The sequence below is a fragment of the Rhinatrema bivittatum genome, chromosome 2, assembly GCF_901001135.1.
Source record: "Rhinatrema bivittatum chromosome 2, aRhiBiv1.1, whole genome shotgun sequence".
NCBI lineage: Eukaryota > Metazoa > Chordata > Amphibia > Gymnophiona > Rhinatrematidae > Rhinatrema > Rhinatrema bivittatum.
The window spans coordinates 287,841,692-287,859,519 of NC_042616.1; the positions used below are offsets into that span (position 1 = coordinate 287,841,692).

General features: G+C 44.9%; 1 protein-coding gene across 1 annotated transcript in view; it reads left to right on the forward strand.

Annotated features, from left to right (window-relative positions):
• Positions 1-17,828, forward strand: part of CUL1 (cullin 1) — a 359,727-nt gene that overhangs the window by 189,748 nt on the left and 152,151 nt on the right. The window contains exon 15 of the mRNA XM_029589582.1: positions 5,027-5,103. Within this exon, the coding sequence (XP_029445442.1) occupies positions 5,027-5,103 (77 nt within the window). The remainder of the gene's footprint in view (positions 1-5,026; positions 5,104-17,828) is intronic.

Below are 17,828 nucleotides of genomic sequence, written 5' to 3' on the forward strand. Positions count from 1 at the left end.
TCAGAGAGTCCCAGCTCACCAGCAGCCAATCCTCCAGTAGCTTAGGCAGATCAACAGCCAAGTCATCCTCCACTATACCAACAAAGCGGAGATTCTTCTGGCATGCACGGTTTTCAAAATATTCAAGTTTAGCAGTCTTCTCCGCCATTACCTTTTCGACTGTGTGCACCCTTTTTTCCAGTTGCAATGTATCATCATCTACTCCAGAGATCCTCCCGTCCTCATGGTCCAACCGAGGTCCCAGTTCTGATAGGGAGGATTTTAACTCCTCTATCTGAGTAGATATGAGAAAAATGCTCATCCAGAGCTGTCACCAGAGCGTCAGTAAGTTTAATCACTAGGGCTGCGTCTAGATCAGCTGCCGAAGCAGCTCCCGTCCATCTGCCATTTTGGGGGAGGCAGGCTTGAACTTCTCTTTTGCTCTCTTAGCGGAATGGGACAACATGCCTGCAGTGATTCGCTTCACCGGCACACCAAATCGCTCTTCCCCACTTTCAACAACGAAGATCCGTGAAATAGGACAGTGGCACGAGGTAAATCGCGGAAAAACTACCAAAGTAGGGAAGGCGGTACCCAGAGCTCTGCGCAGCATGACTTATCGAGCTCACCACATCACGTGACCCCTTCACTTCATACTTTTACCAAACATTACCACTTTGATGTGTGGGCACCAGAGGAGAAGGTTTTTGGAAAGAGTGTATTGTGCGCATGTCTTTCAAGTTCCCGCCCAGTATATTGGGGCTTGGGTACATCCCACTTGTCTGCACTGATCTGGGGTATGAACAGGAAAGGAAAATTGGTTCTTATGTGCCAATTTTCGATCCTGGAATATCATAGATCAGTTCAGAGACCCATCTCTTTTTTGAAAGACTTCCTCGCTTCTGGATGTTGCTAAGACTTGCCTTAAAGTTGATAATTTGTATAATCCTTGTTTTGAGACAGGGAGTTCCAGTTTTAGGGGGGCTCCAACTTTGAGTTTCTGCTTACTCAGAGTTATTTGGTTTTGTTGAATTGGACATCTTGGCTTGGGTACAGGTCAATACTGAGGGACTGCAAGTGGCACACTCATTTAAGTAGCAGTGCTTGAAAAGTTTTTATTCTCTGCCTCTATCTGCTTGTAGGGATGCAAAACCCACTTGTCTGGACTGATCTGTGGTATTTCAAGAAAGAACCAGTTTTCTTGTACTAGTAGTGGAAAGATCTGAGGATTGCTTTAATTTTATATTGGGACATGCAGCCATAATTTGTGGTTTTAAATCATGATATTTCTCTGAAGAAAAGCAGCCCCCTTGGAAACAAACAAATGGGTCACATAATCTGCATTGGATGCCTCCTATAGCAAAAACTAAAGGAAGTTCCATTAAAAGCTTTTGAGTATACTAGAGAAGAGATCCATGTGACTGAACAGTTTGCCCATCAGTTTTAATTTTGGTCTGTTATATGCAGCGAAGCATCTTTCTGGACCTTTGCTATATATTTTGCACTGTTTTGGCCTATGTTGTAATATTTCTCCGTGCATAAGCAAGATGGCAGTCTTCACACATGGGTGATGTCGGATGGAGCCTGGCTTGGAAGACTAATGTCAAAGTTTCTAGAGCTTTGATTGAGCCTCATTGAGCATGCTCACACATGCCATATACCACGGGTCCACATGGGGTCCCCTCAATCTTTTTTTTTTGTTCCTGCGGGTCCTCAAAAGTTTCTTGTAAGTTGCACGGTTTTTCTTAGTGCTTTTTTTTTTTTTTTTTTGCAGTGATTTTTCGTGTTTCCTTGTGCAGTCGATGTGGAGTCCCGTCCCCCCCCCCCCCCCCCCCCCCCCCGGTCTCCCTTTAGTGTCTTAGGTTTTTCGATGTTTTGTGGGTAATTTAATTTTGTTGTCAATCCCCTGGCCCCTGGGGCAGTTGTATGCTTGGTGCCCATTGGCCATCAAGGGCCACCACCATCCATTTCAATCTTGCTTCTCTTCTGTTTTGCGATGGCCAGTCCCAATGCCCACCACCGATCCTCCTCTCAGTTCTAAATAGGATCTGGTTACACCTCTTGGATCCCAGCCTATCCTGGCATTAGCGATTTTGGAGGAGAAACTGGAGAGGTGTGTGTTGCAAGCTGTGGAGAAGGCGATGTGGACTCTCAGCTTTGGGGCACTGACACAGGCACCATCACATCTTGAGCTGCTACTGGAATCCCTGCATGCATTCATCAGTGTTTTACTGACCCCGTCCCCAGTGTCAATTCCCAGGGTGGCACCAACAACATGTGGGGCACTGACGCCGCTAACGTCCATTGATCCAGTGGTTGACCTAGTTCCTCAAAGGAGAAAGCTTCCCCAGTACCAGGGGCATTACCAGGGCCTGAGCCCAAGCAGCTAGTTGAACCGATGTCTCCACTGTTGGCTGGGGGGTCAAGCTCCTGGGGCCTCATCACCAATCAGTGACGGCGGAGATGATGCCACCAAAGTTTCTGATTATGCTTCGCATGGTCTCCCCTTAGAACCATCCCCTCCAGACGATCAAAGGAAGTTTCCACTGGAGGACCTCTCCTTTGCATGATTTGCCCGGGTGATGGCCGAAGCCATCCCATTTCAGTTGACTGAAGAGGATACCAGGCACAAAATGCTAGATATCCTCCACTATGTGGAGCCTCCCAAGGAGATCGTGGCAGTCCCAGTGCATGAGATCCTTGTGGAGTTACTGATAAGTATGTGGGAAACCTCCCCCCACAATGCCTCTCATTAACAAGAAGTGGAGATGATTTATCTCATTCAAAAGGCTCTCGAATTCAACAAGTTTCAGCTTCCCCACCAATTGCTGGTTGTAGAATCTGCTTTTAAGGCGATGCTCTCTCGGACCCATTCTTTGGTGCCCCTGGGAAAAGATCAGAGTGTGATGGATATTCTTGAGAGGAAGGTATTCCAGGGGGCTATGCTTATTACCTGCGTAGCTGCCTACCCACCTCTACATGAGCTAGTACATGCATGACATCCTGAAGCAGGTGCAGGAGGTTGCCAAGCAACTGCCTCAGCAACAGCAAAACACCCTCTAGTCACTGGTGTATAAGGGTCTGGAGTGCGGAAAACTCTGTCCATTCAACCTACAATGTTTTTGAAATGGTATTGAGGGTCTCTGCAGTGAAAATCTGTGCCCGCAGACTCATATGGCTGTGGGCCTCTGATCTCCAACCAGAGGTGCAGGAGCAACTCGCTGATGTGCCATGTACAGGGGATAATCTCTTCGGAGATAAGGTGAAGGACACGGTGGTCCAGATCCGGGACAACTGTTGCGACACTCCAATAGCTTTCCACTGGCACTCAGGAATCATCCTCCTTAGCCAGGAGGCTGTCGGGGTTTGGGGCCAAGAAGTCACCCTTTCACCCAAAGAGGTACTATTCTCCACCCCCTTGCTCCTGTCAGCAACACCAGGCCCCTCATAGCCATCCCAGGTAATAGAAAGCCCCAACCAGCGCCTCAGTCAACTCTGGGAACAGGGTTGCCCATAGCCAGAGCGATGGACCTGCTGGTCAGGGAAGGTTACGGTTCATTGCGAACCAGTGGCCCAGTATAACCTCAGACCAGTGGGTTTTTTCCATCGTTAGCGAGGGGTACAGATTAAACATATTAAGTACCCTGCCAAATTGCCCCCAAGCACATTTTGGAGCTTGATAGCGAATCAGTTTTTGCCTGTTCCTGGTGTCTATATATGCATTTTTATATTTTTCATATTTTATCTTGTTTTCATCATTGCCATGTTGATTGCTGGTCTTCAGCCACAGTGAGCTTTATGAAAACATTTTGTGGCCTCCAATTATTTATTCCTCCTTCACAGCAGTCATCTCTCTGAAGAATGTCATCTTTGGACTTTGCATCATTTATTTTCTGACTAACATCATCTTCAAGATCTGTTTCTGATGTGTTGTGAAAGATCTTATCACAGATAATCACCAAGAGCATTACTGCTGTCTCAGAAAAAAGTACATCTCTAGATGTGATAGTTGCTTGGTGATATTGTATCATGTGGTTTAGACCAGGTAGGGGGAGGCTTTGAGCAGGGCCAGCAGAAGCATTAGGTGGGATAGGCGGTGGCCTAGGGCGCCGAAATTGCCAGGATGGTAGTTTTGAAAGGACGGACGAAATGAGAAGTGGCGTGGGTGAGGCACAGAGCTGGAGGGCGTTTCCATTTTTGGGTACATATTTCTTTGAGGAGCTGGAATCATACGATTTGAGAGAGAGAGATCACATGACATCATTGCCTAGGGTGCCTGGACACCCTTCCACCAGCACTGTGAATAAGTCCAGCTGAAAAGCTTGCCCCAAAGCTTGGGAAGCACTGGTTACTGCGTTATTATTCTGGTAGTTAGGCCCTGTCAATAGTCCTCAACTGCTATACTTCCACAACATGAAACTAGGACCGGAACTGAGAATTAGTCCCACTTGAATGCTTTGAAGAGGTTGAAGCACAAGAGTCTAGCTTTTGGCAGAGATCTTAGCACCTCAACAGTACCTTTCAGTGCATAGCTTCCAGGCCACTGACATGGTAGACGTTCTTCATGCTCTGAAGCATTTGTGCCAGATGCCCTGGTCTCCTATGCTGCGCCACAATAAACCTTCAAAAGAACCTTCATTCTGATTTGCACCAGCTGGGAGGCAGTCCCTCATTTCACGTGGAAGCAGGTAACCCAAGAGATTGACAGAGCCAAGGTGTCTGTTCTCTTGATAATACAGTTGTATAACAGTTGATTAGAAATTATTTGAAAATGATGAGATTATTCAGGATCTAAACCTAATTGACTGGTGTTAGCCAGATTTAATCATGTCATCAAGAGCTAGCTTTGGTGATCTGTAATATAAATTCTCATTGCATTAATGTGTGCATGTGCTTTTTGAGAGAAGTTAATCATACCAGGATGCAATGGAGCGAAGTTTAACAAAAAATACTTAGTGTTAGTCTAGAGATCTGGATTCTTTTTGATACCCTAACCAGATAAATATTCTTAAAACTTAGCATATGTACTTTTTGTTTCCATTTTTAGTGGACTTCAGCATCCAGGTTCTGAGCTCTGGGTCATGGCCCTTTCAGCAATCCTGCACATTTGCTCTCCCATCTGAGGTAAAAATGTTTTTCTTGTCTTTTTTTTTTTTTTTTTTAAGATGTATTGTATTCTGTTTTTGGGCCACTCTCCTTCTACTTGTCTCAAAGAGTAGGGACCTGCGTTACTGATCTTTTTATTTGCAGATCAGAGCACCAAGTTGTTTGGTATCTGTTCTGGTCAAGAGCTTGAAGGGTCACCCCTCTTGTAGCAGCAGTTCTTTCCAGAGGGGCATGATGGTGTCACCCCCATGTCAGTCCCAGTAGAAAGGAGATGTGAACTTGGATGATCCATGTTGTCAGCTGAAAAGACAAACTTATTTAGATTTCTGTCCATCCTTTTCAAAACAATGTTAGAAAATAATTTTTTTTAACTGTCAGGTAAGTTTATATTATCCTTTTTTTAATATCTGACCTTTTTTGAAAGCAATTACTTAAATACTTTTACCAATGAGGTGCTGTTGAGTAGTGTTGGATTTATGATTTTGCCACCCCCTAGGCACTGTTTGTGCCGTGACTCCCATCCCCCTCTAGGGCTGCCAATTGCCCAGTTTTAGACCAGACAGCCAGGTTTTTCAGATGGGCTGTGCAGTGTCCAGTCAGCAGTACTGAACAGACACTGAAAGTCCAGTGTTTGCTGGTGGCTTCTCCTCTCTCCCATAGCCTCCTAGTTACAGGGAGGCAAAGACAGAGAGCTGTGCTGTGATTGGATGGTATACAGAAAGGAGGCAGGGCTCAGTTCTCAATGTCTCTACAGATCTCTGCAGCAATGAACCCCAGGCTCCCACCCCATTCCTTATTGCCTGCTGGGCCAAGACCCAAGGGAGGGCTGCAGTGAGCCAGCACAGAGAGATATGGCACAGAGGAGGGGAAGGTGAGAAACAGACAGACAGAGGTACAGGATAGGGAGTAAGACAGAGGGAACACAGACCAAAGGGGAAATACTCACATGGGAAGCATGAGAAGGAATAAGGGGGCACAGGGTAGGAAAGAAAGAGGGAGCATGGAGGGACAGAATGGGTTACAGAAGCTTGAAGTAAAGATACACACATGGAGAGCATGGAAGGGGAGACAAAGCATGGAGATGAGGGGTAACAGAAGGGAAGAAGATATGAGGGAAGGAGGGAGAGACAGAAGAGACTCAAAGGAGAGAGGGGGACACAGGAGGGGAGAGGAAATAAAGAGGAGGGTACTAAGAAGGAGAAGGCGACGAGGGCACATGGAGAGACAGGAGGGCAGTATTTGAGAGAGGACACAGGAGAGAAAGAGGGGTCATATTGAGAGACAGGTGGTACAAGGGAGATATGAAAGTCTGGGAAAGGTTTAAGAAAAGTGGGAAAGAACCAGCTGGGGAAGGGGGTAGAGAGAATAGGTAAAGATGGCTGGATAAGAGACTGCAGAAGGAGGGCTGGGATGAGGTGATTAAGGAAAAATGTTAGGAGATATAGGGATGAAAAAAGTGATGAAGAGAAGAGAGATGGGGAGAACTGGCATGGAAAGAGATCTTGAGAAAGGAGAAATGTCATAGAAGGGACAATAAAAATAAAAGCAGGGAAAGGAATCTAGAAAAGCTAGAAGATAAAAGCAGAGGAGAGAGAACAATATGATATGGGGAGGGAAAAAGGTAAAAGTATCTTATTAACAAATTAATTATCTGATTACATTAGTGGAAAGTTTTGAATGATTTTTTTTTAAATTCTAGCTTTAATGTCCATCACCTGACATTATTAGGAAGGGAATGGTTAACAAAATGGAAAATGTCATAATGCCTCTGTATCGCTCCATGGTGAAACCACACTTTGAATACTGTGTACAATTCTGGTCACCGCATCTCAAAAAAGATATAGTTGCGATGGAGAAGGTACAGAGAAGGGCAACCAAAATGATAAAGGGGATGGAACAGCTCCCCTATGAGGAAAGACTAAAGAGGTTAGGGCTGTTCAGCTTGGAGAAGAGACGGCTGAGGGGGGATATGATAGAGGTCTTTAAAATCATGAGAAGTCTTGAATGAGTAGATGTGAATCGGTTATTTACACTTTCGGATAATAGGAGGACTAGGGGCACTCCATGAAGTTAACAAGTAGCACTTTTAAGACTAATCGTAGAAAATTATTTTTAAGGCAACGCACAATCAAGCTCTGGAATTTGTTGCCAGAGGATGTGGTTTGTGCAGTTAGTGTAACTGGGTTTAAAAAAGGTTTGGATAAATTCTTGGAGGAGATGTCCATTAACTGCTATTAATCAAGTTCATTAGGGAATGACCCCTGCTATTACTGGCATCAGTAGCATGGGATCATCTTAATGTTTAGGTACTTGCCAGTTTCTTGTGACCTGGTTTGGCTTCTGTTGGAAATAGGATGCTAGGCTTGATGGACCCTTGGTCCATCAAGCCCAGCATGGCAATTTCTTATATTCTTATGTCTATTCTTTTTAGCTTTTAAGTCCTGTCGTTTGGGAGAGGAGCATTGCATACATTCTCCCTTGCCCTCCAACCCTGCCTTCCAAAATTATATAATCCAAACTTGGGCTGTCGATAAAGTGGAGATTTTAAAATAGAGGGAAAGAAAAGCCAATGTGAGGGAAAGAGAAACCTACTGGATGTGCATGTGTCTGGCTGTGTGTTTGGGAGTGTGCATGAGAGAGGCTGTGGTTAGTGGTTTGTGAATTTGAGAATGATTGAAATAATTGTATTTCATAAAATAAAGTTATGGAGTGGGTGCTTGAAAGCCAAGTGATGAGTGGATCGACAACTGAAAGTAATCTGTTCTCCCTGCTGCACCCTCCCCCCGGTCCTCAAGTTTGGTGGGGTGTACAGATGTGCTTTATTGAAAAGTTGGGCACTTTTCCCGTGCCTGAAAGGTCAGCTAACATGGAATAGACGGTCTAAAGCATACTGTACTGGGGCAGTTAAGGTAGATTCTGTGGAAAAAATTTGAATGTTGTGAAGCTGATTGGCAAACATTTCCATTTTTATTTTAAATTATAAAAATAAAATAGTTTTGAAACTTTGCCTTTGTCTGTATAATTTTTTTTACTTGGTAGGAAAAAGGGATCTCTAGTATCGGTACAGGGAAGAGATTTCAGGAATGGGGTGATGTAAAAGTGAGAGGAATGGGTATGGGGAGGAGTGTAAGAAGGAGCGAGCACTAAGGATAGGAGGAGGCGGAGAGGGAATGCGGACTGAGAATGGGGAGGTTGGAAGATGGGAAGATTTGGGGGGGGGGGGGAGATCAGGAATCAGATGGTGGAAGAGGAGGGAGGGAGAGGGAAGAAGATTCTAAGATTGAGGAAGGGGAGAAGAGAGTCAGGCTCAACTCCTCTATTCCTGTTCCCTGCACCCTGCCTGGAAGGAGAGGGCTTGGATAAGGAAGCAAAGGCCTGTTCTCTGCTGAGTGAGAAACAACTCAGCTGGAAGGCAGCAATTCTTCAGCCAGCCTGCTGCCCCCAGCTTTTTGACACCCTAGGCACAGTCCTAATGTGCCTGTTGACAAATACAGGCCTGCTACTGAGGTAGATGACTGTCAAGAACTAGTACCAGTGGCGCACTAATAACATGCATCCAAGGTCTAAATATGGTATCAACAGCAAATCCAGGAAAGGAGGGCTTGGAGTTTGCTAAAAATTGCACATATTTTCTTCCAAAAGCCGAAACACTCACTGCTTATCAAAGCAATCATATAATGAGGACACTACATACTAGTATGCAGGAGAAAATATGTGAAGATGGGCAGAGGTGGTTTCATATATATATATATAATGGTACCTTCACAAGTTAGATAAAATAATGTGAGTATAGTCATTAACCAACCTCCAATCACCTACATTTATATAAACAAATGTAGTGTCTCAAAGAAACGTGATTTTTACTCATCAAAGACCATATACTAGAGCTGTGGTTGACGAAAGATTGAAAAGAATGGTTTGCAAAGAAGCCTGACGAAAGAATGGTGATTATCTGGCCATGTTGGGTCCCCTGAAGAAGGAAAGTCTTCCGAAACTCAGCTACATCGGGAGTAAAACAAACTGGCTAAGTAGACTGAATTTTTTTTTTTTTATTTCCATGTGATTGATTCAGCGAGTGATTTTTCCAACACATTTATTCATGACCACAGCTCTAGTATATTGTCTTTGATGAGTAAAATCACGTTTCTTTGAGGCACTACATTTGTTTATATAAATACAGGTGGTTGGAGGTTGGTTAATGATTATACTCACATTATTTTAGGTAATCTGTGAAGATACCGTTAGATGATCGAGGGGTTAAAGGGGCACTTAGAGAAGATAAGGCCATCGCGGAAAGATTAAATGATTTCTTTGCTTCGGTGTTTACTGAAGAGGATGTTGGGGAGGTACCTGTAATGGAGAAGGTTTTCATGGGTAATGATTCAGATGGACTGAATCAAATCACGGTGAACCTAGAAGATGTGGTAGGCCTGATTGACAAACTGAAGAGTAGTAAATCACCTGGACCGGATGGTATACACCCCAGAGTTCTGAAGGAACTAAAAAATGAAATTTCAGACCTATTAGTAAAAATTTGTAACTTATCATTAAAATCATCCATTGTACCTGAAGACTGGAGGATAGCAAATGTAACCCCAATATTTAAAAAGAGCTCCAGGGGCGATGCGGGAAACTACAGACCGGTTAGCCTGACTTCAGTGCCAGGAAAAATAGTGGAAAGTGTTCTAAACATCAAAATCACAGAACATATAGAAAGACATGGTTTAATGGAACAAAGTCAGCATGGCTTTACCCAGGGCAAGTCTTGCCTCACAAATCTGCTTCACTTTTTTGAAGGAGTTAATAAACATGTGGATAAAGGTGAACCGGTAGATATAGTATACTTGGATTTTCAGAAGGCGTTTGACAAAGTTCCTCATGAGAGGCTTCTAGGAAAAGTAAAAAGTTATGGGATAGGTGTCGATGTCCTTTCGTGGATTGCAAACTGGCTAAAAGACAGGAAACAGAGAGTAGGATTAAATGGGCAATTTTCTCAGTGGAAGGGAGTGGACAGTGGAGTGCCTCAGGGATCTGTATTGGGACCCTTACTGTTCAATATATTTATAAATGATCTGGAAAGAAATACGACGAGTGAGATAATCAAATTTGCAGATGACACAAAATTGTTCAGAGTAGTTAAATCACAAGCAGATTGTGATAAATTGCAGGAAGACCTTGTGAGACTGGAAAATTGGGCATCCAAATGGCAGATGAAATTTAATGTGGATAAGTGCAAGGTGATGCATATAGGGAAAAATAACCCATGCTATAATTACACGATGTTGGGTTCCATTTTAGGTGCTACAACCCAAGAAAGAGATCTAGGTGTCATAGTGGATAACACATTGAAATCGTCGGTTCAGTGTGCTGCGGCAGTCAAAAAAGCAAACAGAATGTTGGGAATTATTAGAAAAGGAATGATGAATAAAACGGAAAATGTCATAATGCCTCTGTATCGCTCCATGGTGAGACCGCACCTTGAATACTGTGTACAATTCTGGTCGCCGCATCTCAAAAAAGATATAATTGCGATGGAGAAGGTACAGAGAAGGGCTACCAAAATGATAAGGGGAATGGAACAACTCCCCTATGAGGAAAGACTAAAGAGGTTAGGACTTTTCAGCTTGGAGAAGAGGCTACTGAGGGGGGATATGATAGAGGTGTTTAAAATCATGAGAGGTCTAGAACGGGTAGATGTGAATCGGTTATTTACTCTTTCGGATAGTAGAAAGACTAGGGGACACTCCATGAAGTTAGCATGGGGCACATTTAAAACTAATCGGAGAAAGTTCTTTTTTACTCAGCGCACAATTATACTCTGGAATTTGTTGCCAGAGAATGTGGTTCGTGCAGTTAGTATAGCTGTGTTTAAAAAAGGATTGGATAAGTTCTTGGAGGAGAAGTCCATTACCTGCTATTAAGTTCACTTAGAGAATAGCCACTGCCATTAGCAATGGTTACATGGAATAGACTTAGTTTTTGGGTACTTGCCAGGTTCTTATGGCCTGGATTGGCCACTGTTGGAAACAGGATGCTGGGCTTGATGGACCCTTGGTCTGACCCAGTATGGCATTTTCTTATGTTCTTATGTTCTTATACCGTTATAAATAAATAAATAAATGTATATCTCTCTCTATATATGTATATGTGTGTGTGTGTGTGTATATATATATATATATGTGTGTATGTATATATAAAACCAAATCTAACCATCTTCACATTTTCTAATGCATTCTAGTATGTGATGTCCTCATTATATGATTGTTTTGATAAGTAGTGGGTATTTCGGTTTTTGGTAGAGTTGATCTAGATTTCTCACTACAGTGGATTGTTTTTGCATTTTTTTGGTTTGTCAAATTTTCTTCCAGACAAATGAAAAGGGAAAAATTATCTTTGATCACAAATGAAAGGGAGTAAAAGCAACAGAGAGAGGAATAGAGTCCAAAAAAGACAAGCTGATACTTTGAGGAAAATAGGTAGTGTTGTTTTTTAAGATAGAAATATTGCTGTTATTCATGGATGCCTTTATCTTTTACATCATTTATCTTCCCATTTCATTTCTGCTTCTGTTTAAAATAAGATTGTTTTAGTAGTGATTTTTAACTGTAGTAGTGTCTTTTTTAGATTGTCACTAAATTATGTAATTTAACTTTATGTGTCTGTTCCAGTGTTAGCCAAATATATCAATTTAATTAAGGTTCTCTCTTCATGTTATGCATGGGAAAGTTTAGTAAGCGTAGGGATGGTGATATACTTTGTAGATGCTTAACATGTAGTGATAAAAAGCAAGAGAGCTTAAGCTCCCAAAATTTTTTCTGTGCAGAAAACACTTTTTATGGGACTAAATCATATTTTATGTGCAGAAAATATGATTTGTGTACACAAACTGTGTTTTCTGTGCATAAACGTACTGAAAACGTTTTCTGCACCGAAAACATTTTTTCTCCTAGGAAAGCAGGATGGTAGTCCTCACATGTGGGTGACATCATCCGATGGAGCAAGGCACGGAAAACTTTTGTCAATGTTTCTAGAAACTTTGGCCAGCAGACTGAGCATACTCAGCCTGTTACTATCCACGTGTCCACGCGAGGTCCCCCTTCAGTCTCTTCTTTTCCGCGGTGCAGTTACCTTAAGGTCTGTGGAGCTCAAACTTTTCAAATTTTTTCCTCGATTTTTCGAGTTGCTTTCCAGATCTTTGTCAGGTCCCCCTTTGCGGTTGGTGCCCCCTCGGTACAGTAGGTCATTTTTCGGCCATTTTCTTCAAACTTAGTCAATTCCCATTCTCTATCCCACTGTATCCATCAGACATCGACCACATGCCGGGTATTTTTCATGGCATCGACCAGTTTTCATCTGTGCCCTCAGACCATGTCCATCACGGATCCGCATGAGGTTTGCATTCTCTGCCTGGGGGCCTCGCTCGATGTCGGTAGGTGCCGTCTGTGTTATCAGATAACACCCAAAGGGCGTTGGCCACGCCTCAACAAAATGGAGAAACTTTTCGGGACCCCAAAATCCTCCACACCTGTGTCAGTCTCTTCGACGCCCTAGGATTGCGAAGAGCCATCTGTCACTCCCTCTCGCGATCCCTCTAGTCAGCACCCCAAAGGATCAGGAAGAAAGAGATCGATTCTCGGTGGTCTCTCCACTTCCCCAGACCTCGGGTCATCAACTTCCTCGGCGCTGGGGAAAGACCGGGCTGACCACCAGAAGCGACCCTCTGACCGCTCGAACATGCATGCCCCAATCCGGTTCCAGGGGTTGCCCCAACCAGCAGTGGGCCCCCAGACCCCGGCCACGAGCTTTTGACTGATGGCAAGGGAGCGTAAGCCAGCTGGCAGTTCTCCTGGCGCCTGATCCCCCTGTTGGTGGCAGGCTCCTCAGCTTCGCCCAGTGCTGGGAAGAGATCATGTCTGACCAATGGGTCCTCTCCATCATCCGCCAGGAGTACTGCTTGCATTGCAGCCATCTCCCAGAGACTTCTCCCCAGTGTCCATCATGGCGTTCATCCGCCCATATGGTCGTTCTTCAAAAGGAACTCTCCGCCCTCCTTGCAATGAGCGCCGTGGAACCGGTCCCTTGCAAACAACAGGGCCAAGGGTTCTACTTGAAGGTACTTCCTCATCCCCAAAAGGAATGGTGGCTTGTGCCCCATTCTCGACCTCAGGGCACTGAACAAGTTTCTTGTAAGAGAAAAATTCAAGATTGTCTCTCTGGGCCCGCTGAAACCCCTCCTCGAAGAAGGGACTGGCTTTGCTCCCTGGACCTGAAGGAGGTATAAGCACACATTGCGATTGTCCCCAACCACAGGAAGTACCTTTGCTTCATGGTGGTGAGTGCACATTTTCAATACAAAATGCTGCCCTTTGGGCTTGCATCAGCCCCCCGCCTCTTTACCAAATGCTTGGCGGTGGTGGCTGCCTACCTCAGGCGTCATTTGGTCCATGTGTTCCCATACCTGCACGACTGGCTGGTCAGGAGCGACTCCCATTCCGGAGCCATGCAAGCTCTGGCCCTGACGGTTCAGACATTGCAGATTGTGGGGTTCATTATCAACTTCCCCAAGTTGCACCTTTGTCCATCCCTGCAGCTAGACTTCTTAGGCGCCAGGTTCGACACAGCGCAAGCGAAATCTTTCCTGCCCAAGGACCGGGGGATTGCCTTTGCCTTGCTGGCCACCCTCATCTGCAGCAGCAGGAGAGTGTCAGCCCATCTCCTACTCCGCCTGCTGGACCACATGGCAGCCCTTGTCTATGTGACTCCCTTAGTCAGCCTCTGCATGAGGAGCCCTCAGTGGGCCTTGTAGTCCCAATGGCAGCAGACATCCCAGGATCTAGAGGAGCCCACACGAACAGCCTACACACTCAAGGCCTTTGGACCGCCGCAGAAGCACGTTGCCAGATAAACTTTCTGGAGCTTTGGGTGATACAGTACGCCTTGTGGGTGTTCCAGGATCAGTTGTCATCCAAGGAAGTTCTGATCAGGACGGACAACCAGGTCGCGATGTGGTTCATCAACAAACAGGGTAGCAAGGTCTTGTTCCTTCTCTGCCAAGAGGCAGTGCAGGTCTGGAACTGGGCCCTTTCCCAAGGGGATGTATCTGCGGGCGACTTACCTGCCAAGTCACCTCATCTTGCTAGCAGACTGCCTCAGCTGGTCATTCCAGCTTCACGAGCGGTCCCTCAACCCTGCGGTAGCGGTCAGACTATTCCACCGCTGGGGTCCACTGGATGTGGACCTGTTCGCGTCCTCTCTCAATCACAAGGTGATTCTGCTCCCTGGTAGCAGGGAACGGCCATCCAGCCTGCGATGCCTTCTCCCTTCACTGGGGGCAGGGCCTCCTGTATATGTACCCACCTCTCCCGCTCATCTTCAAGACAGTCGAAGCTAAAGGAGGATGGGGGGGACCATGATTCTTGTTGCACCCTCCTGGCCTCGGCAGGTTTGGTTCCCATTTCTCCAGGACCTGTCGGTGTGTGCGCCTATCCCGCTGGAGACAGCGCCCGATCTCATATCACAGAACCAGGTCACTCTGCGCCACCCGAATCTCCGGGCACAGACCGTCATGGCTTGGATGTTGAGCGCATAATCCTCTAGTCCTTACAGCTCTCGGATGGTATTTCCCGGGTCCTGATTGAATCCCGGAAACCTTCGACCAGGAAGTCCTACAGCTCAGAATGGAAATGCTTTTCCATCTGGTGTGGAGGGCATGGGTTAGACCCATTCTCGTTGTTCAAGTCTGGTCTCCAGACCAGTTCCATCAGAGTGCACCTCAGCACTGTTGGCACGTTCCACCGAGTTGTCGCCGGTACTCCTGTTTCGGTCCAGCCCCTCGTTGGCCGTTTCATGTGTGGTCTCCTCTAACTGAAGCCCCCTCTTTGGCCACTGGCAGCCGCCTGGGACCTCAGCATTGTCTTGGCAGGACTGCTGCAGCCTCCTTTTGAGCTTCTGCAGTTCTGTGACCTGAAGTTCCTCACCTGGAAATTCATATTCCTGGTGGCAATCACTTCCGCTCGCAGGGTCAGTGAGCTTCAGGCCTTGGTTACATACGCACCATACACAAAGTTCTACATGACTGTGTGGTCCTGCATATGCATCCTAAGTTCCTGCCCAAGGTGGTGACTGATTTTCCACATCAGTTGATTGTTTTTCCTACCTTCTTTCCAAGGCCACATTCCCACTCTAGAGAAACTGCTCTCCATACCCTGGACTGTAAATGGGTGTTAGCCTTCTACCTAGATCGTACAGTAAGTCACAGACAGTCCACCCAGCTCTTCGTGTCTTTTGACCCCAACAGGCTGTGTGCAGCGGTGGGTAAATAAACCCTTTCGAACTGGCTGGCAGATTGCATTCTTTCTGCTGTGCGCAAGCAGGCCTTCAGCTAGCTGGCAGATGAAGGCTCACTCTGTGAGAGCCAAGGCAACATCTGTGGCTAATTTGCTTGCAGTCCCTGTCGCTGAGATTTGCCGGGCTGCAACCTGGAGTTCTCTCCACACATTCACAGCACGCTACTGCCTTGACAGGGATAGCCGTCAGGACTGTGCCTTTGGTCAGTCTGTCCTGCGAAACCTGTTCCAGACCTGAACTCAACTCTCTCTACTCGTACTCCTTGTAGGACCAGACCACCTCCTGTTTTTACCACAGTGCCGCAGTTGTGTTGTGCCCATTGGCATCTTGTTTGGCCACTGTTAGTCTCTGGTTGAATGGGGCAGTCTGGAGCTCTGTTCTCACCCACATGTGCGGCCTACCATCCTATTTGTCCTAGGAGAAAGCGCAGTTGCTTACCTGTAACAGGTGTTCTCTTAGGACAGCAGGATGTTAGTCCTCAGGAATCCCGTTCGCCTCCCCATGATGTCGGATTCACCTTCGGTTTGTTATTTTTCATTTTTCCCTCGTATTTTTCGCTAAGTTACAAGACTGAAGGGGAACTTCGCGTGGACGCGCAGATAGTAGCAGGCTGGGCATGCTCAGTCTGCTGGCCAAAGTTTCTAGAAACTTTGACAAACGTTTTCCATGCCGGGCTCCATCGGATGATGTCACCCACATGTGAGGACTAACATCCTGCTGTCCTAGGAGAACATCTGTTACAGGTGAGCAACTGCGCTATGTGCACATAAATTGTATTTTATATACAAAAACATGGTTTGTGCACAAATCATGTTTTCTGTGTTTAAATCCTGACAACAGGATCCCCCACACCACCAACTCCAAGTTCAGCCGCAAATACTACTACCCAGAAACATTACTCCAGGAGTTAAATTGTGAGCATTAACAAACCACAGATTATCTATGAATCTCTGCATTTAGTGGGGAGGAGACATTAATTGCTGATGCCTTCATTGACATCAGATTTCCATGAGAGGGCGTTAACATTTTTTGTGTGCAAAACTTCTTGTTGCATCAAAAAGTAAAGTATGCGCACAAAAAAAAAATGCAGATAACTGCTGCTAAAATGTATGCGCTGTACTGTGCCATCTTATTACATTGGGCCTGAGAGACTCGCCAAGCAGTACAGCTTTTGACTGGTGTTACTGTTTAGTGAGAGAATCTGTCCTATCAGAACCACTGAGAAATTGCAAACATATTTCATAAATAGTCATTCTAAAACAGCTCTAGCTGGTCTTTGAGGTTTGGAATTGATTCCAGTCTGCCTTCTTGCAACTGAAAAGACAGTGTATTTGTATTTGTTTATGAATTTCTATAGTGATCAACACTGGGTATTCTACAGCAAATTAGATTCATGTACAAGTCTTTCTCTATGCTTACTACCTGTGGATAAGGCAGCAAAACTACTTATGAAGAGGCCATAGAAAAACAATTTGGGCTCATTAAGTCCTAGGCCACTCTTTCCTTTTTTCCTTGCAAGAAAATTGCAAGGGAAAAATAGAAAATTCAGAAAACTGAAAATTCCAACTTTTTGGTCTAAGGCCCATGACCAGTAAAAATATGAAACAGATCATCAGATGTGGTTTTTTTTTATAATGGAAGCCGATTTGATTTGATATTGTATCGAGAATGTCGGTATATAAAAATTCTAAATAAATAAATAAATGTGTAAAGGGCAAAATAATGTTTAGTGTCTATGGAGTATATTGCTGGCCACAGCCTTTCTGTTTATACCACTGAAGATAAGGAAAATAGGCTATGCCTATACCACAAACAAGAAGAGTATAATTGAAGCCAACAACAGTGTTTTCTAGAAAGCTAATCCCAGCTGTATATTCAGAAGAAAGTCTTATGGAGTAATTTTGAATAGCGGTTTTGTTTTGTTTTTACACTATATCTAGGCACTTTCAACATACATTGCAGCCAATTTTCAAGGGAAGCTATCCATGTGGTTTCCCTTTGAAAATTAGCTGTTGCAAAGTATTCATACTGAAATCATCCATGTACATTTGCACCTGCTATTTGTGTAGGCGGCCAAGCAGGGATGTAAATTTGAAAGTTTAATATATGCACGCTGTTTTACACCCCCCTCCCCACCCTAAACATGCCCACGAAAACACCTGTTTAACCTACTTAAAAGTGCATGTGCTCTGGAAGCATGTGCACTGAGCAGAAGGAAGCCAGTTTACCCAGTTAAATAGCCTTGAAATCGCTTTCATACCATTGATATCCCTCTGTGTGTATCAAAAATAGGAGGGGTCATTTATTTTCTCGAAGATGAAAGTGTTTAATTTATGACACGAAAAACATACTTAATTGCTGTTAGTTTTTTCTGTCTACCTATTAAAGTTTTGATG